This window comes from Delphinapterus leucas, chromosome 2, assembly GCF_059928025.1.
Source record: "Delphinapterus leucas isolate spDelLeu-1000000601 "Yukka" chromosome 2, BTC_Dleu_Yukka2, whole genome shotgun sequence".
In the NCBI taxonomy this organism is placed as follows: Eukaryota; Metazoa; Chordata; class Mammalia; order Artiodactyla; family Monodontidae; genus Delphinapterus; species Delphinapterus leucas.
In genome coordinates, this window is record NC_143130.1 from 179,580,196 (window position 1) to 179,602,332 (window position 22,137).

Consider the following 22,137-nt stretch of genomic DNA (forward strand, 5'->3'; position numbering starts at 1 on the left):
CCCTCCCTCTCAGGCACTCACAGACCGGGGCGGCCCCCGCTCCCCGAATGCAGACCTCTCAGGATCAAAGGGAAATCCCCAGATCCCAGTCTCCCCCAAAGGGCTGCGCCTGGACACAGACGTCCACGGACGTTTACAGTAAGAAGATGGATGCTTTATAACCGTGGTGGCATCCCGCCCCATTCTCCACTGGAGACAGAGGATCGTGTGGTTGGTTGGGCGCTTCCTCCACTGGGACCGTCATCTGCTGAGTCCTTCCCACCTGCCAAGTGAATGTCCCTCTTGCATGGGGTCCCCTGATCCCTGCCGCACTTGGCCCAGCCTCCTGTCTCAGCTCCTGTCCTGGGCTCACCTGTGCAGGCGCCCCTCATTCTCCTATTTCCCAGCCTCTCACCAGACGGTATTGGTTCTCAATAATACTGGGAGTGGAATGAGCGTGGGCCACCCTCCTAGCTTATCTCCTATGCCCTGGTGCCCGCGAACTGCAGGAGGTTGGCTTGTGGTTGTTTCCGCTGTTCCTCGGCCAGGGACCTCAGTCACAGCTTCATCTGGGCCCTATACGCTGTACTGCAGCCCTAACCTCTGTTTCGACCTATAGGCTGCCTGTTGATTTCTCAGGTTTTGGAACAGGGGAGTGAAAGGTGGGAAGCAGACAGAAATAGATGAGGGCAGAGAACATGGCAGGAGGATGGAGAGACAGGGACAGGCAGAGAGAACGAGGAGGCAGCGGCTCAAGCCACATGGGCTGCCTTTCCAAACGGAAGAGACATACATGGGAGTGAGGAGGGAGGCTGCTCACGTCTCTCGTGTCTGTGGGAGGAACCCCTAGTCCTGCCCTAAGGGGTCGGGTGCAGGGCCCAGCTCTGGCCAAAGATCCCTGCTGCCCCCCAGGCACAGCCCCACCCCTCCAGGACCCTGGCTGGCCCAGCAGGCTGTTGGCTACAGGGATGTGCAAGCGTGTTTGCTGCCTCTAGGTTTGCTGCCTCTAGGACAGATAACGAATGAATTTGCGGCCCCTGAGTAGCCCTGATGAGGGTTCCCCACCACAAAGGCATCAACTCCTGGCCCCGCCACTGCCAGGGGCCCAGGGGCTTCCATTTGATTCCTAAAGCCAAGTTAACCCCTCTTCGGGAAGCAGCAAGCAAACCTCGGAACTAGCAGGACCTCAGCTGCAACATCTGTAAAACGAGAGAGCAGTGCTCCTCTTGGGAGTTCCAGTGAGATTCAGAGGACTGAAAGAGACTGAGGCTGCTCAGGGGTTCTCAGGGAGGACGGACGCTTGTTAGTCTCAGCGTGAGACCCTGGGTGAGGACAGGCGCTCCATCCCGCCGCCCTGAGAATGATGGTGCATCCAGTGCTTCCAGGAGGGTCCCTGATTGTGGTGGATGATTGGCCTTTTCTCTGTTTCCCTCATCCCTTCAGATTCATTGCCGCCTGAGGACTTTTGCCTGGAGTGTCCCCCGCCCCCCGCCCCGCCATCCCCGCCGGCTTTGCAGTTGGCTGCTTCCTATTATTTAGGTCTCAGCTCACCCCACCACCTTGCCTCTGCCTGCCGCATCGTCTTACTTCAATTCTCTGCCGAGCACTGCACCAGAAAGAGCAGGCATCTTATCTATTCTGTTTACCGGTGCATCTTGGCTTTTATCGTGGTGACCACGGCAGTTCAACAGATATTTGTTGAGAGAATAAAAGACCAAGATAATAGAGCCTGAACAGAGCGGCAGCAGAGGGGATGGACTAAAGCAATAGCAAAGGGGTAGAATCTTGGCCACCCATCGGAAGAGGGCATAAGCATCTCAGGTTCCTTACTTGCTGGTGTGATGAGTGAGTGGAAGGGAACGGTCACTGAGCCCAGAGCTCAGCCCACTCCTCCCCTCTCCAGAGCACTTCACTTACAGCTGCCTGCCATGCCCAGCCCCAGGGTGGTTGCTGGGGAGCAGGTGACATCCAAGCTGCAGTGCGGCCCAATCACTAAGGGAATGTGGAGGGGTTGTTCGACTCTGATTAACTGCCTCTCTCTCTCTCTCTCTCTCTCTCTCTCTCTCTGCCCAGTAATTGCTGTGTCACCAAGGATCTTTCCCACTTTTAGCTCAACTTTGCATTTACAAATGAAAGCAAAGTACTGGACCACCCTCTGAAAATCTAGGAGCATTTATTTCCCAGGTGACTGGGTCATCGCAGGGTTAAAACGGCTGCTGGTGCTGGGGTGGTAGCATCTGAAAAACACAGCAGTTTAAAAGCAAGTGTGGGGGGGACTGGCACAGGAACCCCTCCTGGTTAGTAATGCCACTTGGGGCATCCGCAGACACCTGGGGGGGGGTCTCCCAAGCTGGTGGCAGGCAAAGCAAGCCGAGTCTTGCCTACTGAATCAGCAGGCATCCTCGCAGTTGGCTGCTGAGTCAGGCCTGCAGAGCCCCGATGCAGCAGGATGGGGCCCAGAAGCAGTCTCTGACCTGGAAGTACTGCCCTTTGGGTTGGGCTGGAGGTCGTGGCACTGCGCCCAGGGGTGTGCCCTGGTGATGGCTGCCCGTGGGTGGGGGGGCGACAGCACCTCTGCTCTTGCCAGGCAGTAGGGGTTAAGCATCCCACCCCGCTTATGAGCCTGAGGTGCTGTTACTGCGAGGCCTTTGTGGCTGAGGGGAGGGCTTGGAAAGAGCCCGTGGACTCAGATCCTTGAAGATCCGATGGCCCAGGGGCGAGGGAACGAGATAGGCAAGGCGTGGGGACTGGGGGGTCAGGGTCTCGACCGAAGACTCCAGATTGTCCTGGAGAAAGGCCTCCTGGCTTAGGCTAGCGCCTCAGGACCCTTTGCTTTGGAGGGGCTGCTGAAAGCCCCCCTAGTGGGTTCTGGAAAGATTTAAACGAGCACATAAATATTATGTGAATAAATATTATTCCTGATACATGAGAGCAGGAGACGGCCGCGCCCGGGAGGGAAGGGCCCGGACGCGGTGCTGACCGGCAGCGCTGGGCCAGTGCCCTCCTCAGGCCACCTTCTGGCCCTGCCCGCGCGAGGCCGCCCACGGAGAGGGGTAGTACCCCCTCCCCGCCCCCAGTGTGGCCCGCGACAGCCAGCCCGGGACCGCGTCTGGCTCCAGGAGCCCCGCTCCGCCGGGTCCCTGGTTCCCGAGCTGACCCGCCCATAGGCGGCGGGGCAGGGTGACGTCACGGTGGCGTGCGGCATTGTGGGGCGGGAACGCCGAGCCGGGGGAGGGACGCGGAGACGCCATTTTCGGCGGCGGGAGCAGCGGAGCCGGAGCTGGCTGGGCGGCGGCTGCGAGGAGGCGCCGTGGGACACAGCGCGCGTGGGCGGCCGAGGATGCTGCGGGGCGGCCGCGCCGGCGCCCCTCGTTTGTGACCGCGGAGCCGCACCTGACGCGGCGAGGCGACAGCCCCGGCGGTCCCGCTCGGCGCACGCGCCCGCGGCCTCCCGGTGCTGACAGCGCGAGCGCGCGGCCCCGCGGGAGCAGCACGGTGAGTCGGCGGCGGGCCCGGGTCCTCCGGCCGCACCCGTGTCCCTTCCCGCCCCCGGCCCCTCTCCGGCCCTCGAGCCTCCAGCAGGTCCGTCCCTTTTCTCCACCGGCCCCGGCCGCCGCCCAGGACCCCGGCCCATCCCCGTCACGGCCCCTTCAGGTTCGGGTCCCCTCCGCGTGCCCATCTGGCTCCGGCCCCTCCCGGCCCCCCGCCCGGCCCCGCGTCGCAGGCTCGGCCCCGCTGCGGGCGGGGGCGGCCGCCCTGGGAACAGCTGTGGCCCCGGGAGCCGCGCGGCTGGGGACGGGAGGCTGGACGCGGCGCGCGGGGAGGGGGCGGCCGGCCCGGCTCGCTTTGTCCGAGTCCTTCCCCTTCCTTCCGTCCCCCGCCCTCTCCCGCGGCACCGCCCAGGGCGGGCGCGCCTGTCATGCTCGCGGTCTGTCGGCGGGTCGGAAGCGTGCGGGCTCCTTCCCGAGAGTCCGGCTGGACCCCGCCTGCCCCGCGGCCTCTTTCTTCTAGCGGCCAGACCCGAAACGCCTCATCCCCAGTGTTCGCCTAGGCTGGAGTTGCTCCCACTAAACTTGTAGTATTCCGGTCCTGGAATATCTACTCGGTTGTCAAATTTGATGTACCTCTTTCCTTAAAAATTTAAAATAAAATATTAAAAAAGCGAATGCCTGGTGAATTGGATGGTTTTATAACTTAAGGTTTGTAGATCCAGGCAATTCGGTGTTAGAGATTTTGTACTGTTGCTGCTTTTTACTGTTTTGTTAAACAGCACATTCAGAGTTTACATATTAAGCGTTTGTTAAGGAGAACTTGCAAAAATGATGTTCTTTAGAAGTGTGAGAGCAGAAAATTTGTGATACACCATTTAAACTGCTGTGTGAAGGGGCAGCTGGTTCTTTGAGCCTTTGCATTTGTTAAACGCAAAGGCTGTTTTTGTAGAGCATGACTAAGCCACTGATCAGAATCATTAGCTCAGAATACATTGTAATAGTTCAGTGAATAGTTCCATTAGAAATTGGAACAACCTCCTTAAATCTCATATTCTTATTTAGGATGATCCTCTTTTATGGACTGGCAACAAGCCTTAGTTAAGGTGGGAAATTTGATTCATTGTTCTGTTTCCTAAGTACCTCTAAGAGTACAGTGATATTAAACACTAAAAATTTCAGATTGTGTGGGATTATATGTCATGGGGGAGGACCCTCTCTTAAGAGCCAGTTTCTCCAAGTCATCTAAGAATGCAGCCTCATGTTGCAGTGGAGCCTGGCAGCCCTGTTGTCCCTGAGGGGCGTGGAGGACCTAGGGTGGTAACCTCACGGCAGCCTTGCAGGTTCACCTAGCTTGGCAGTGTCTTCTAACAGTACTGTAGACAGTACATAATAAAGGAAGAAAGACATGCATGGGAATCGCAGCAAGGAGGAGGGAGGAAATGCCACCGGGGAGAGGCACATAGTATCCTAAATATTGCATAGTAAGTAAAAACTCAGCTGCAGTTACTTAAATTATATATTCTTTTAAAAAGTTATACCTTAAGCATGTTTCATAATGTTGAAAGATAGGTAAGTCAATGTGTAGCTTTCCATGTAGGGCTATAAACTATTGCAAAATATAATTGTACAAAAAGAAAATTAGAAGTGGAAAAGTCAAAAGTTAAAGTGTAGGATTCGTATAACCTGGAAACCTAAGTGAAATATGATAATGAACCAGAACTTTATTAACAAAGAAGTGATCAGTACAAAAGTACTGATCAAAAAGTACAGGGAAGTTTTAAGTGTCCATTTCGTGGTATAGGATAAAAATGGTTAGCCTATTAAGATGTGAAAGCAAGGTCTTAAATGTTTATTGAGAACCAGCTGCATGGCAGGTGCTGTGCTGAGTAGTCGGGGATACGGGGACGGTCGCTGTCCTGGAGGAGCTCACAGTCTGGTACCACAGATGAGATTGAATGCTGTGCCGAGTGCTCTGAGCAGGTGATTCTGGCTGGGAGACTTGAAGAAAAGTGGGGTGGGACTGGGAGTGGTGGCGCTGCAGATTGGGAATGGGTGAGAATGGAAGGATGAGATCAGGAAAGGCGATGTACAGTGTGTCTAGGGAGGGTGGTCCTGACTCGGGACCTGAGTGGAGTGGGGGAAGGGTGGGGCTGTAGGCAGAAGGAGACTATAGGCAGTTTTCAAACCCAAGCCAACTGCTAAAACCTAGGTGGGATCATGTCACTCCTCTGCTGAAGTTCTTGCCAGTGTCCTGTAAGCACCCCACCCCATCTTTTCCCCTTGTCTTCCTACTCTTGCCCTCATTCAAGTCCGCCCAGTCGCATTCCGAGTCTGCTCTTCAGGATATCAGTGTGTCCTCACTTCTCCACACACTCCTTACTACTTCTCACTCTGTACAATATTATATTTTCTTTTTTGGGGGGGGCCACATTTCGAGGATTGTGGGATTTTAGTTCCCCGACCAGGGATTGAACCCAGGCCCTCGGCAGTGAGAGCTCGGGGTCCTAACCACTGGACTGCCGGGGAATTCCCTACTTAATTATTTTCTTACATAGTTTATCTGTCGCCTCCACTTACATTCAGTCTCCACAAGGGCAGGGTGGGGATTTTTATCTGGTGTGTTCAATGTCAGTGCTTGGCACATAATGTGAAGGAATACATCTAGAGTCACTTCCCTGTCTCTAACTTGGGTGACTCACTGGCAGGTGACACCCACCACGATGGGGAAAATGGGAGGAGGAGATGGTGAGTTTGGGTTTGGGTAGGTTAAATCCACGTCGTGGGGCGGCCAAGTGGATTAGTGGTCTGTTGGAGATTCAGGCCTGGAGCTCAAGACAAGATTTAGGCTGGAGATAAAGATGTGAGAGCTTCTGACACTTGGTAGAGATTGCAGAGTGGCCCTAAGGGTAGGAAAGCCCTGGGACACAGGGAAGAGGAGGAGGGCAGTATCAAATTGGCTAAGAGGTAAGGAAAGATTTGGACAGAAAAGTCTATTGGGTTTGGTTCTGGAGGGCTATTTGTGACCTTTTAAACTTTTTCTGAGAATATTGCTTTCCAAGACTGGAGGGCTAATTCAGAGATGACTTGCTTTTTTTTTCTCCCAAGGTATCCTTGTGTCATTCTGCCCTGTAGCCTGCTGGTTAACATACTCTTAGATCAAAAATGAATTATGTTTTTATTTTTAACTAATTTTTGGAGGCAGATGAAAGCAGTCTCAATCTATGCTTTTAAATATGCTTGGTATGTCGTTGATACTTAATAAAGCAGATACAAGTGAATATCACTAGAACAAACAATTTAAGCTAAGTGCATGTGTAAAGTAGAAATTATTTCCTTGGTTCTAAAATATCCCAGTCACCTCAACTTTTTTTTCTTCTTTTTAAAGATTTTTTGTTTTTTGTTTTTGATGTGGGCCATTTTTAAAGTCTTTACTGAGCTTGTTACAATATTGCTTCTGTTTTTTATGTTTGGGGTTTTTGGCCATGAGGCATGTGGGATCTTAGCTCCCTGACCAGGGATTGAACACGCACCCCCTGCATTGGAAGGCGAAGTCTTAACCACTGGACCGCCAGGAAAATGCCCAACTCAACTCAAACCTTAGATTGTTCCCTGACTTCGATGGCATAATGTGGAAATTTATGCTCCAGCCTCTTTGAAGTTATTAAACTTCTACAATAAAACTGATAATAGTGAATTTAGCACTATATCAGGTAAAATTGGTACAGCAATCGCCTCTATCCTGCTGTTGAGGAAATTGAGGATTAGAGAGGGCAAATTATGTAAACCAGAGGTATACAGCTGGTTTAAAGCCTTCTAGTTCAAGGCTTTTTGCTTGTACACTTCAAGCTTTGAACCACCTTGCTATCATGAATCACAGTAATGCTAAGCTCAGTCTTCCAGGTGCCTCCACCTGGGATGCCCCTGCCCCGTTTCTTCGGTTTCAAAAGCCCAGGTGATGCAGGTGGTCGTGGTCGCTCCTTGGGGTTGCTGTCTAAAGTACAGTGTTTCGGGTCACCATGTTGGTGTTGTAGTACTTGTGTCCTTCAGAGAAGCTGGCACAGGCTCCGTGGTCAGTAAAAGCTGACTGAATCTTCATTCTTATGGTGAATATGGTGGTGTGTTTTCTCTTAAATTCACTTATTCTGTCTAAAAATTATTTGTATTATTGACCAAATGGGGAAAATGTTAATTTCTATTCTTTTAAGATTGTGGTTTTAAAAACCCCCAAATTTACCATCTTAACCATTTTTAAGAGTGTATTTTGGTAGTCTTAAATATATTTACATTGTTGTACAGTAGATCTCTGGAACTTTTTCATCTTCCAAAACTAAAACTCTGTATCCATTAAATAACTCCCTATTTCCCCCCATCCCCTTAGCCCCTGGCAACCACCATTCTACTTCCTGTTTCTATAGATTTAACTACTTTAGATACCTCATATAACTGGAGTCATGCAGTATTTGTCTTTTTGTGACTGGCTAATTTTACTTAGCATAATGTCCTCAAGATTCATCCATAATTTCTACTTTTTTTTAACTAAAACATCATTAAGTTCTAAAGCTTTTTTTGTGTGACATTTATGTTAGTTTTCTATTTACCATATAACAAATTACTGCAAATTTAGTGGTTTAGAACAGTAATGTTTGTTATCTCACGGTTTCTGTGGGTGAGGGGTCCAGGCATGGCTTGGCTGGATCCTCTGCTCAGGGCTCACGTGGCTACAGTTGTGTGTTGGGCTGTTGTTCTCTTCCAGAGCTCAGGATGCTCTTGCAAGCTCTTGCGGTTGTGGCAGAATTCAGTTCTTTTGGTTGTAGGACTGATGTCCTGGTTTTCTTGCTGGCTGGCTGTCAGCTGAGGGCTGCCTCCCGTAGCTCCTAGAGGTGGCCTGCACTCCCCTACCAGCAATACTGACTTCCATAACCATAGGTTAGTTCCGTCTATTCTAGAATTTCATGCAAATGAGATTAAACAATATATGTATTTTCGCATCCATCTTCTGTAACTCAGCGTAACCATTTAAAATTCAGCACATGCGGGACTTCCCTGGTGGCGTGGTGGTTAAGAATCTGCCTGCCAATGCAGGTGGCACGGGTTCGATCCCTGGTCTGGGAAGATCCCACATGCCCGCAGAGCAGTTAAGCCTGTGCGCCACAACTACTGAGCCTGTGCTCTAGAGCCCGTGAGCCACAACTACTGAGCCCGCATGCCACAACTACTGAAGCCTGCATGCCGAGAGCCCGTGTTCCACAACAGGAGAAGCCACTGCAATGAGAAGCCCGCGCACTGCAACGAAGAGTAGCCCCCGCTCGCCTCAACTAGAGAAAGCCTGCGCTCAGCAGTGAACACCCAGTGCAGCCAAAAATAATAAATAAATAAATTAAAAAAAAATTCAACACATACAATAGCGTGGGTCAGTGATTTCCTTCTTTCTCTTCCTGAGTATTGTTCTTTTGTATGGATCTACCACAGTCTAGCCATTCTCCTTTTGTTGCGCATCTGGGGTGGGGAGCACTCATTCTTGTACAGGACTGTGTGGACATACATCTTCTTTTTTTGGCCTCATCCCGAGGCATGCAGGATCTTAGTTCCCCAACCAGGAATAGAACCTGTGCCCCCTTTCCCCCCCTGCAGTGGAAACATGGGATCATAAATACTGGACCTCCAGGGAAGTCCCGCATTTTCATTTCTTTTGCATAAATACCTAGGAGTGGAATTGTTCATAGGTTAGATGTAGGATTAACTTGTAAAGACACTGCCAGTTTTCTCAAGTGGTTGTGCATTTTACACTCCCGCTAGCAGTGTGTGTGTTCCAGTTGCTCCGTGTCTTCTCCAGCTTTTGGTGTTGTCTGCTTCATCTTAGCGACTGCAGGGCCGTAGCATCTTGTGATGGGTTTAGTGAGCATTTCCCTGATGACTAATGATGATGAGCACTTATCCACGTACTTATTGGTCTTTTGTATACCTGCTGTTGTGAAGTGTCTGTTAAAGTATTTTGCCCATTAAAAAAATTGGGTTGTCTTTTTGTTATTGATTGTAGGAGTTCTTTATGTATTTGGGTACATGTATTTTGCTATATGTTAGAAATACTTTTTCCCAATCTGGGGCTTAACTTTTTTGGCTGTGCCTTTTTTTTTTTTTTTTTTGCGGTACGCGGGCCTCTCACTCTTGTGGCCTCTCCCGTTGCGGAGCACAGGCTCCGGACGCGCAGGCTCAGCGGCCATGGCTCACGGGCCCAGCCGCTGCGCGGCATGTGGAATCCTCCCGGACCGGGGCACGAACCTGTGTCCCCTGCATCGGCAGGCGGACTCCCAAACCACTGCGCCACCAGGGAAGCCCCTAAAAATTTTTTTAATTTCCTTTCTTTAGGAAAGAAAATTATTTCATGTATGTGTTATTAGCATTTAAATACGTGAACTTCGTCCTATGGTATTATGTTAATCTGCTGACATTTTTCATTTTGAAATAAAAATGGTTTTTTTTAAACCACAGAATGAATACTCTATATTCTTTTGCCCCAGTCACCCATAACCACCCTCTTATGTATTCTCTTAGTCACGTCTGGTGAAGCTGTTTTTCCTTTTTGCTTGCTCAACCAAGGACTTGTAATAGAGACATCTGCATCATTTGGGCTCACTCATCCTTGTTTCAGGAAAACGCATGTTCTCCCATATTTTCATGTAGTACCCTTCCCTGTAGCTTCTCATACTTAAAATTTGTATGCGGAGAGATGGACCTGTGGTCCCACAGCAGATTAAAAGACCTCAGTGCACTCCTGGCCCTGGCCTGGAGCGCTGCTCGGGGAGAGGTAGGCACTTCACCAGCTGGTGGGGGACCTGGCCTTCTTGTAAAGTTCTTTCCACAGGTGGTGTGGTTAGGTTATCATAGAGTTAGAGGATCTCTGTACGCAGAGGTGGCCCAGTGCAAAACAGAACCACACTCAGCCTCAACTTCCTGAGCAGGGCTGTGGGGAAAAGTACCTGGAGTTCTGACTGCCTTTATTTCTAATTCTGCAAGGGCATCTACAGTAGACTCACCCAAGAGGCAAGTACAAGCTTTTGTTTTATCCAGTGGTTTATAGTTTTAGGATGGAAACAAATTCAGAATAGATACTGTAATTATGGAGTCTTTAATTTTAAAACATTTCACTTTATAGATTTTTCTGATTTTTAGGCCAGCAGGATTTTTGTTCATTCAAGTTCATTCTTGTGACCCAGGTTTAGAAGAGGAAATAAAAGGATTAGATAAAGTTAGATTAGATGAGAGGAGATACCATGGTTCTAGCAGAAAATGATGCAGTCAGTAGTTTCCATTGGCAGGCTCTGGAGTTGTATCTCTCAGTTGTCTCTGTCAGTTCATAGCCCAGAGATGAAATTTCTGGTCAGGAGGTACCTGATACAGCACATTCTCCCTCGAGTAGATTATAGTGATTCTCAGTGGGTAAGGGCAGGCCATGTAGAGCTGGATAAAATATATTTATTATTATAATATGGTATTATATTTAGAAAACAAACTCACTATTGTAATACAAACCACGAAGGGGTGGGACATTTGCATTTTTATCCAAAATGTCATGGTTTGAACAAGATTGAGACCCTGCAGGAGACCTTTTTGGATTTTGCTCAAATATGAACCTTAACTTTGTTATATAAACTGGGGGAGTGACACACCTCCCTGCTTACCCTCTCCTGCCCCCACCAAAACAAAAATGAACCATCCCCTGGAAATTCTCGATTGTATTTCCCTTTGACTCTACACTGTATAATTTTTGTTCTGAAATTTCAGAACCAAAAAGTATGTATATTTTTACTTCTAATATTACCATTGATTACCTTTTTAGTTGCAATAGGTAACATATTGTGTATTTAGACATTTTTAAATACCTTGAGAAGGGCTTGAGATTTTTGTTTATCAAAAGGGGAGCATAGGATAAAAAGGTTGAGAAATGAAGCTTTCTGTGACTCCTTGACAAAGCTAAAATAGATTAGGTCCCAAAGTGGGGTTTTGTGTTTTTCTTTGATCTGTATCATTTAATTAAAAAAAATTCTGGTTGTATTTTACTGAGATATGATTCATGTATGAAAAAATTCACAGGGTTTTGCAACCATCTGATTCTAGAACATTTTCATCACCCCAAAAAGAAATCCTGTACCCGTTAGCTGTTACTCCCCATACTCCTGTACCTTTGGCAACTACTAATCTACCTTCTGTCTCCATGGACACTTCATATAAATGGAATTATGCAACATATGGCCTTTTGTGTCTGGCTTCCTTCAGTTAGCACACCGTTAGCTATGTTGTAGCATGTATCAGTATCTCATTCCTTTTTATTGCCAAATAGTATTCCACTGTCTAGATATACCCCATTTTGTTTATCCATTCATTAGTTGATGGACATTTGGGTTAGTCCCACATTTTTAGTATTATGATTAATGCCAAAATATTTGTGTACAAGTTTTACATTTGTCCAGCATTTTGTTTTTTGGACCATTCATGTGTAAGTTTTTACATAAACATGTTTTCAGTTTTCTTGGGTATATACCCAGGAGTGGAATTGATGGCTCATTCATTTAATTTTTTAAGTTTTGACACTTGTGTCGTTTTACCCACAGCACACTGTAATCTTGGGTTCCAGGATACTGAATGTCTTACTCCATTCAGGCTGCTATAACAAAATACCATAAACTGGGTGGCTTATAAACAACAGAAATTTATTTCTCATAGTTCTGAAGGCTGGGAAGTCCAAGGTCATGGTGACAGGAGATTCAGTGTCTGGTGAGAGCCTGCTTTTGTTTCATAGATGGTGTCTCCCTGTGTCCTCACTGGGGGAAGGGGTGAGGGAGGTCTCTGGGGTCTTTTTTATAAGAGCACTAATCCCATTCATGAGGGCTCCACTCTCATGGCCTTCCCAGAAGCCCTACTTCCAGATACCATCACCTTAGGGGCTAGGTTTCAACATATGAATTTGGGGGAATACAGACATTCAGATCATGGCACTGAATATTTCCCTGAATACAACTTGGGTTGTTTTCTACAGACCCATTAGAGACTCTCGACCTGCGTCTCCTCACTGCTGCCCTCTGCGTCAGCACCTTCCCCGTGTCTGGTGCTCATCAGGGCTTGTGTGCAGAGATGGGTCTGGCTGGCTGCCAGAGTTTCCCACTGGATCAGCTCAGATATCTCTTGGAAAAACATCTCAAATGTGATTTTCTGCTACCAATCTTTGCTAGGTAAAGACCTCCATGTTCTTCCCTCCATCTTATTTTTCTGTGCCACTCTCTGCTGTGTTTATAGGAACTTCGTTTCGCACTCAAGAACTGTCAGAATAACTCACATTTCTGTCTTGGCTGTTATTCACTCTGCATACAGATCTGCTACTTTTGTTCCCCACATTTCTTTTTTTAATTTATTTTTTTTAATTGTTGGCTGCGTTGGGTCTTCGTTGCTATGCACGGGCTTTCCCTAGCTGTGGCGAGCGGGGGTTACTCTTTGTTGTGGTGTGCGGGCTTCTCGTTGCAGTGGCTTCTCTTGTTGCGGAGCACAGGCTCTAGGCGCGTGGGCTCAGTAGTTGCGTCACACGGGCCCTAGAGCGTGCGGGCTTTAGTAGCTGCAGTTCGTGGGCTCAGTAGTTGTGGGGTGCAAGCTTAGTAGTTGTGGCACACGGGCTTAGTTGCTCCACGGCATGTGGGATCTTCCCGGACCAGGGCTCAAACCTGTGTCCCCTGCACTGGCAGGCAGACTCTCAACCACTGCGGAAGCCCGGTTTATGGGTTTTGGGAGGGAGACCCCTGAGCCCAGTTTTGGACTAATGGCTGATTCTAGGGCTGGGCTAGGGGGAATACAAGATGGGCGTGGAATGTCTTGTAGTGCCAGAAAGTGCTCGAAAAATAAAAGGATGGGCATGTCAGTGGGGCACAAAAGAAACGGAAAGAGCTCCCATGGCCAGAGCTGGAACAGTTTGAGCAGCAGAGTAGCTAGCGTGTCTGTTTGTTGTGCGCCTGCCAGGGCTGTGCTGGCTGATGCCTCAGTGGAGCCGCCTGGAGGCGCACTCAGCAGCAGGGGTGGCGGGAGGCCGAGGGCTGACAGACATTAGAAATCAGCGCGACCTCTGCCTTAACCCTCTCAGCTCTCTACTGTGATGGGCTGCAAAATAGTGTTTCCTCAGAAAGGTAGTTTCTAGATCGAACTTTCGTAGGAGGTTTTTTTTTTGGCAGCGTCCTGGGGCTTGTGGGATCTCAGTTCCCCAACCAGGGATTGAACCCGGGCCACGAGAGTGAAAGCCCAGAATCCTAACCACTAGGTCACCAGGGAACTCCCTAGCAGTTTCTTATTTTAAACATATCTTTTTTAAAAAATAGTAAATTTATATTTATTTATTTATTTTTGGCTGCGTTGGGTCTTCGTTGCAGCGCGTGGGCTTTCTCTATTTGCGGTGGCTTCTCATTGCGGAGCACAGGCTCTAGGCACTTGGGCTTCAGTAGTTGTGGCACACAGGCTCAGTAGTTGTGACTCGCGGGCTCTAGAGCTCAGGCTCAGTAGTTGTGGCGCATGGGCTTAGTTGCTCCACAGCATGTGGGATCTTCCTGGATCAGGGCTTGAACCCGTGTCCCTTGCACTGGCAGGCGGATTCCCAACCACTGTGCCACCAGGGAAGCCCTCTTACTTTAAATAAACTCTTATTAGTCTTTTCTTTTAGTTCTCTGCCATTTTATTCATAGAACGCTCTTTACCTTCACCTGTATGCTTATAGATCTTTGCCTAAATTTTATTCTAGTTTCTCGTGGGTTTTTTAACCTTTAATTCTTTATGCAATATGGAATTTATTTTAGTGTATAGTGAGGGTAGGAATGCATCCCCCCTCCCCCCCCCCCGCCGCAAATAGCCAGTTGTCTTAGCGCTGTTTTTTATATAACCCACCTTTGGTTATAATGGCTTAGCTTAGAAATAAGAGAGCTATGGAGCAGTATAAATATATGTGCCATTGTGTGCTTCCCTCTGAAGAAGCAGCGTGCACAGTTGAATCCATGGGATGGTGACTTGGATGGGAGATGAAGAAACTGTCACGATTGAGGCGTGCCAGAGGAGTAGTGTGAGGTGTGAGCCAGGGAGATGGAAGATTTGCAGAGTCCTATGCCTGTCACACAATATTTGAAACGTTATCTTGTGGATGCGATAGTAAATGTATTTTGTGTTTATTTTAGAGGGAAGAAGTTGGCTCAGTGGGTAGAAGTTACAAGGAGGAAGATATCACCTCAGCAAAAGGAATAACTTTCTAACTAAATACTGGAACAGTCTAACAAGGAACTGACTATCTTGCAGAGTAGTGAGTTATAGGAAGTGTATCTGCAGACCTTGAGCAGTCATTTATTAGGGAAGTTCCTGATTCCTTATATCTCGGGTGGGAGATTGCATTGATTACTGAGCGGTTCCTATGTGTCTGTCAGCCCTGTGCTTAGTGCCCCATCTACACTCGCCCATGTTGGTAAAAGCCTGGTGAGGGAGGTCTGCTAACCACTGAGACCCCAGGAGGTTTGGGGACTTCGCCCATGCTGCAGTGATGGCTGGTGGTGGAGCCAGGCTCCGTCCTGTCCACAGCACCTCATCTCATTTCTAAGTGCCCCCCAAAAGCATTTGGATTCTCATTTTCTTTTAAGAGTAAGTTTAAAAGAAAACTGCCTTAAGCGACTCTTTTTTGGTGTGTGTGTGTGTATACGCATGCATCCAGATAACATTTGTATTCATTACTCTTGTGTATATGGTTAGAGCCATTGCAAGAGTGTGTGAGCACGCAGTACCCTGGGGCCAGTTTTGTTACATATTCCTTAAGGAATTAAAATTGGGTTTCTCTAAATGTATTTACTTAATTGAGGCATTCCCTCAATTAAAGTGGTAAGTCTTTCTCATTTTGTTTTCTTTTTTACCTACCTAAGTCCTGCCTTTTGTGGTTTTCCTACTTTTGTATAAACACTGTCCGCCTTTCTCTTTTACGTCAACAAAAGTGCCCTCTCTTCCCGTTTCAGCCACTGCTGTAACCTGTAGAGGTGTGACACTGACCATCTTTATAGCTGGACAGAATTTAACCTGCAGAGCTATGACTGACTGCCCATTCATGCCCCAAGAGCCTTGGTTTTCCGGAGGTGATTTGAGCAGTGAAGTCGCTGCCATTTATTACTAGGTCTACAGACTCTCCTCTGCGTCCCTTTGGGTTTAACATTGCTGGGAAAGACTGAGAAGTTGCTGGCGAGGTGTTTGGCTTTCTGAGCAGAGGCATCAAACCTTGGGCCAGCAGAGGGCTGGGAAGTAAGTGCCGTGGGTCTTGATGGATGGCTCCATGGCGTGGTCACTGATGCCCTCCTCCCTCTCCTGACTGCTGCCGCGGCCCCCTCACCCCGGCTCTTGCCTTCAGAATGCAGGTGTGCTGTGGCCTCACTCCTGTGCGTCTCTAGTCTTATCACCGTGAGTGTGCCTGCAGCGTGGTGCAGCTGCTCACAGGCAGCAGGAGCGTGTACATCTCTGCCTCGCCCGTTGCCAGCAGTGCCCGGCACTTCGTCTAGAGAAGATGTGCTCATTTACTAAGAACAGCTCTCCTGGGGGTGGCGGTCGGGGGTCGTTTCTCTCGAGTAGCTGGCCTCCCCTCTCCAGTGGAAGTGCTGCTGCCCCCTCACCCCCCATGCTCCCACCGTAAGTCCTGTCACCTGTAAAGTGTCTTTAGCCCTGGGTGGATGTGTTCCTTTACTTATCTTCTCCTTACCTGCATGTCCCTGAGGGTGAGGCCCTTGTCACCCTGTGTAAGCCAGGGCCTCGCTCAGAGTATGTTGTAGTAAAACACTTTTATGGTCTAGGTTGGGGAAGAAGAGAATAAACGTTGCACCGTTAGGAAATAATACATAAATGTGTCGCTGCCAAAAGTGGAGAAGGAGTTCTTCATATTGGGTTTTTTTTCTTTCTCTAGGGACACCAGTTCTGGGAAGTGAACCTTAGGCAGTGCTCAGATCCATACCTTACCCTAGTGGTATTGAGTCTTGTTCATTGGAAGCTGGTTCTAAAATGTTTCCTTCATTCATTCAGCAAACATATTTAGCGTTTACTGTGTGACACGCTGGGAATATAGTGCTGAACAAGACAAATGAGGTCCCTGCTCTACTGGAGTTTGCAGTGCAGTTGGAGAGCTATGAGTTAAATAAGTATGTAACAAATCTAATAATACTACACTGTCAGGTAGAGGAGTCGCCTCTGTTCTTTCGTTGTTTTCTGGGCTCTTTATGTTATGGAGGTGGATTTCTGAATAGTCCTACAGACAGCTTCTAAATTTCCAAAGTTTAGTCTTTGTGTTATGCAAAAAAATCAGTTTTCCAGTATGAAACTGGGGGTACAAGGACAGATGTGACCCTGTTATCAGCTACTTGCAGCCTTCACTCCCAAATCCTGGAATGTGTGGTCTGTATTCACTGCTTCAACACTGCTTCCCCAGAGTTCCCTGGTGGTCTAGTGGTTAGGATTCGGCGCTTTCACTGCCGTAGCCCAGGTTCAACCCCTGGTCAGGGAACTAAGATCCCACAGGCCACGCGGCGTGCCCCCCCCCCCGCCCCAAAACAAAGCAAAACAAAAAACCCAACCAACCACTGCTTCCCTTCCCCCAGCATCTATCAGTCCATCCATTCACCAGATGGTCTCTGAGGGCCGGGAACTGTCCTACGTAGTGTGCATTCACTGTGGGTATAAGGTAAAGTCTTGCCTTTTAAATAGAATTCATATTTAAGGGAATATAAGACAATATGTGAAAACAGAGATCTTGGGTAGTCGTAAGTGCTCTGAAGGAAATCACTCTCAGGTGATTTAATGTGACTTCTGTCCCATCACTCTCCTGAACGGGCTTTCCTAATGATCACTGTTTGTGGCCTTAAAAAAATTATGAGGTTTAAAAACAGACATGAAACTAGAGAGGATAGTAAAAAGAACTATTGCCTCGTATTAGCCATCATCACCGTTTTGCTGACATTGTTTTATGTGCTCCTTTCCCCTTTCCTTTACCTTCTCACTGTAGTATTTTAAAACCAGTCCCAGACACCATATGATTTCGTGCTGGTGACCTCTTGGCTAGTCTGACCCAGTAGGCATGCTCAGCCCTCACCCTCCTGGAGTCTTTCTTTTTTTTTAATGTGTTTTTAAAAATTAATTAATTAATCTATGGCTGCCTTGGGTCTTCGTTGCTGCGCACGGGCTTTCTCTAGTTGCAGCGAGCGGGGACTACTCTTCGTTGTGGTGTGGGGGCTTCTCATTGCGGTGGCTTCTCTTGTTGTGGAGCACGGGCTCTAGGTGCGTGGGCTTCAGTAGTTGTGGCACGCGGGCTCAGTAGTTGTGGTGCACAGGCTTAGTTGCTCTGTGGCATGTGGGATCTTCCCAGACCAGGGCTCAAACCTGTGTCGCCTGTATTGGCAGGCGGATTCTTAACCACTGCGCCACCAGGGAAGCCCCCTCCTGGAGTCTTTACAGCACTGGTCATCCTGCTGTGTCACTCTTGTGTCACCAGGCTTCAGTCAGGTGTGGTTCTCTTGCTGCTCTGATTGTTCCCGTGCTCCTTTGCTGGTTTCTCCTTCTCCAGCTGTGACTCCTTCTCAAGGCTTTGTCTGGTAAATATGTGACCGAGAATTTACTGTCCCTTTTGCATTTCATTAAGGAAAAAAAGCTTGCAAACATTCACAGAAGATTGTGTTTACAGAGGCTATGTGTTTTATTTATTTTAAAATTTTATTTATTTCATTTTTGGCTGCACTGGGTCTTTGTTGCTGCATGTGGGCTTTTCTCTAGTTGCGGCGAGCGGGGTCTACTCTTTGTCGTGGTGCGCGGGCTTCTCATTGCGGTGGCTTCTCGTTGCGGAGCACGGGCTCTAGGCGCATGGGCTTCAGTAGCTGTGGCACATGGGCTAAGTTGTTTGGCGGCATGTGGGATCTTCCCGGACCAGGGCTCGAACCCATGTCCCCTGAATTAGCAGGCGGATTCCTAACCACTGTGCCACCAGGGAAGCCCTGCTGTGTGTTTTAGAAATGCCATTTGGATGTTTTGCTGCTTTTCATCTTTGGCATTAATTTCAGTTACTGTCATTTCTTCCGTAAAAAAAAAAAAATATCAGACATAAGCCAGAAAAGTAATTAATTTGGTCTGCAAAGGACAAACAGAAACAGTACAGAATGTAGTATTTCCAGGTAATAAATCACAATACACATGTTTATCATTCACCTATAAAAATGTTAATTCAGAAGTCTTCACACATGTATTTCATTAAAGGTGTAACATAAATTAAGCCTCTAATGAGATTTCTATCTTTTTTTTCTTTTTCCATCCTAGAATGTATGACAGCATGTCCACAATGGTGTACATAAAGGAAGACAAGTTGGAGAAGCTTACACAGGATGAAATTATTTCTAAGACAAAGCAAGTAATTCAGGGCCTGGAGGCTCTGAAGAATGAGCACAATTCCATTTTACAAAGTTTACTGGAGACACTGAAGTGTTTGAAGAAAGATGACGAAAGTAATCTGGTGGAAGAGAAATCAAACATGATCCGAAAGTCACTGGAAATGTTGGAGCTTGGCCTGAGCGAGGCACAGGTACAAGTCTCAGATATGAACGTGAAGTTGACGGTCTGGAAAAGGGGAGACTTTGTTTGACATACGAGGTTTAACTAAACTAGAGGGCAGATACTTATAGAATAATAGAAATCAGCTTATATGTGGGTTATGTATGTTATACAAATGATGATTTGGGCATGTCTACATTTTAAAAAGTAGAGCAAAAACAGAGGTAACTCTGTGTCAGTTAGGATTTGATTTGGCTGCATATATCAAAAAACAAAAACAGTGGCTTAAATATCATAGTCATATGTAAAAGCACATACTCAGGTGGGCTGTCCCAGATGGATACTATAGCTGTATGGGTGTCAGGGGTACCCAGGACCCTGCCACCTGCTGCACTACACCCCAGTCAGCCTATCTCGTGGGCTAAGACAGAGTCCCAGCTGCAGCCACGTGACCCCACCCTAGGACTGCGAAGGGTCAGGAAGGGTGTGCCTCCTCCCTTTACCTCCTTGAAGTGTGCGTGGCACTCTGCTTACACCTCATTGGCCAGAACTTGGTTCCGTGGGCACACCTAGTTGTGAGGGACACTGGGGAATGTTGTCTTGCCCCTTAGAGTTCCAGATTCTTAAGCCTGAGGAAGAAGGGTGAATGTTGGCCAACAGCTCATAGTCTCTGCAGTACCCCAAGACAAGATTGTCTTATGCACTTGACTAAACCTTTGTTTCTAATCTGCTAGACGTAGAGATGAAAAAATTGGAAACATTTAGGTGTGCCCCCGCCCCCCCCATAACTTTCAGCTTTGCCAACATATTTTAGGTAAAATTAAATACACTAAAAATGGGCTTCTTCTTTCTTAGCTTTCGTCTTGTATAGCGAATGAATGAGGCAGAAGTGGGGCTGCTGGGTTACCAGTTCCTGCTTTCACAGAGGAAATCATTCTGTACCAAAGTGACGGCCATACTCTGATTTTAGAAGTCTTCATCCTAAGCATGTTACAGATTCTAATTGTAGGACTTTGGTTATTGTGAATCTCTTATTTTGCAAGTTGTGTTGAAAAGCGATATAGAGGTGAACCTCCTTTTTTAGTTTGGCAGATATTGGGGTTAAAAGAAGGAGGAGGAAAGAGCCCCACCTTCTAGAGTGTCAGGTTTTAGACCTAGGAGGATAATAAAGAGGGAGGGGCAGGTGCACGGTCTGCAGAGAGAACAGACCGAAGCCGGCTTTCCTCCCCAACTCTTCCAGCCCTTATCCTCCCAGGCAGGCCGGTCCCTGAGACCCATCAGTGCACCCCAGGCAGAGCGAGCCCAGTAGGGACCTCCGCTTATGAGTGCGTCAGGGCGTCCTGACTCTTGGTGCTGGCCACACCACAGAGCCTTCGTCCCTTCCCCTGCAGTGGCGAAGAAGTCTTGTCTGTGCGCCCCGCCCCAGCTCCACCACCAGCCCCTCACAGAGTGACCTGCACTCTGAACACGTGTGCAGGTGTGTGCACGTGCTCTCACCCGTGGCAAAGGGTCTCTGAGAAATTCTGTTGGCGCCATCTAGATAAAAAGTAAAAAAACACAGCTTCATCAGTACAGTAGCTGCCTGTCCATTGCTAGTCCATTCGAGATACTTTCTAAACAGAAAAAAGAAATGCATTTTTCATAGATGTTCTGAGCATGTGATATTCTTGATCATGCCCTGAATGTAGCCTGTGACTAAAGAAAGGGTGGGAATAGAAGTAAATGGCAAAATATACTTGTATGTACTTTGGAGCACGTGTCTGCAGGTGTCAGCTAGAGCTACAACCCCAGGATGCTTGCGGAGACGGGAGGTGGCATTTGTTGGGCTGAGTACTGCAGTGCTGTCAGTGTTTTTGTCTGTCTAGGTTATGATGGCTCTGTCAAATCACCTGAATGCCGTCGAGTCGGAGAAGCAGAAGCTGCGTGCACAGGTTCGTCGTCTGTGCCAGGAGAATCAGTGGCTGCGGGATGAATTGGCCAACACGCAGCAGAAATTGCAGAAGAGTGAGCAGTCTGTGGCTCAACTGGAGGAAGAAAAGAAGCATCTGGAATTCATGAATCAGCTAAAAAAATACGATGATGACATTTCTCCATCAGTAAGTGGTTCTGTATGAATGCAGTATTGACAGTTACCACGTTATCGTCGGTAGATTGTTTCAGTAAAGCCAGCAGTGTTTTCCTGTTCCCTCCAGCGGTTGTGTTTAAACAAGACCAAGGATTAAAGGTCTTGGGACTGAGTCCCTGGGCAAGTCATATAAGTTCTCTCTGGAGTAGTTTCTTCGTATGTGTTTTTTTTGAACGATGGTCAGTTCAAAAAATACTTTGTAAATATAAAATAAATGCAGAGAGGTGCCATTGCCTTCAACGAGGTCTGTTGCAGCTTGAGATCTCCTGAGCATCCTCACCCTTTGCAGTCTGGCTTCCATGCACATCCCGCTGCTGGAATGCTTTTCCTTTAACAGTGCCCTGATCCAGTCGCCTGAATCCAGACTCGGGACTACCTCTGTAGTTTGTGGTGGATCCTCACTTTCTCTTTGCAGCCCTCTGCCCTGCTCCCAGGACACCATTGGTTCTCCTGCGCCCTCGCTCGTGCCTCCTTGGCCTCCTGCGGTTCCTGGATGTTAGGGTTCCCCAAGGATCGTGGTCTTTTCCTTCTTCTGTTGGCTCTCTGGATGTTCATCCCAATCTCAATTACCGTTTTTCGTTTACTGTTTATTTCTGATTCAGTTAAGTTTTTTTTTAAAGTAACCTTCTTTATTTTGGAATAATTTTAGATTCACAGAAAAGTCAGAGGTGGGGCCTCTGGGAGGTAGTGTGGGTTAGATGCGGTCATAAGGATGGGGCCACCATGACGACATTAGTTACACAAAGAGCAAGAGACCCTAGGTCTCTTGATGTGATACTGTAAAGAGAATTCCCGCATGCCCTTCACCCAGGTTCCCCTAGTGTTATTAACATCTTGTATTGCCGCATAACGTGTCTGAGTTAACTTGGGGCGCTGTCTGTCTCCAGAGTACCGTAGGCTGCATGGCTTAAACAATAGACAGTTAATTTCTCCTGATTCTGGAAGCTGCAAGTCTGAGATCAGGGTGAC

The 22,137-nt window shown here is 47.9% G+C and overlaps 1 protein-coding gene across 28 annotated transcripts in view; it reads left to right on the top strand.

Annotated features, from left to right (window-relative positions):
- Nucleotides 1–3,215: 3,215 nt before the first annotated feature.
- KLC1 (kinesin light chain 1) overlaps nt 3,216–22,137 on the top strand; it is a 58,640-nt gene continuing 39,718 nt past the window's right edge. For 27 of the 28 annotated variants that reach the window (XM_022575977.3, XM_022575976.3, XM_022575978.3 and 24 more), the window contains exons 1-2: nt 18,813–19,074; nt 20,909–21,139. In XM_022575977.3, the coding sequence (XP_022431685.1) occupies nt 18,814–19,074; nt 20,909–21,139 (492 nt within the window). In that variant the 5' untranslated portion in view covers nt 18,813. Of the gene's footprint in view, nt 3,475–18,812; nt 19,075–20,908; nt 21,140–22,137 lie in introns of those variants that run through there. The other variant, XM_089908250.1, reaches the window with a different exon arrangement.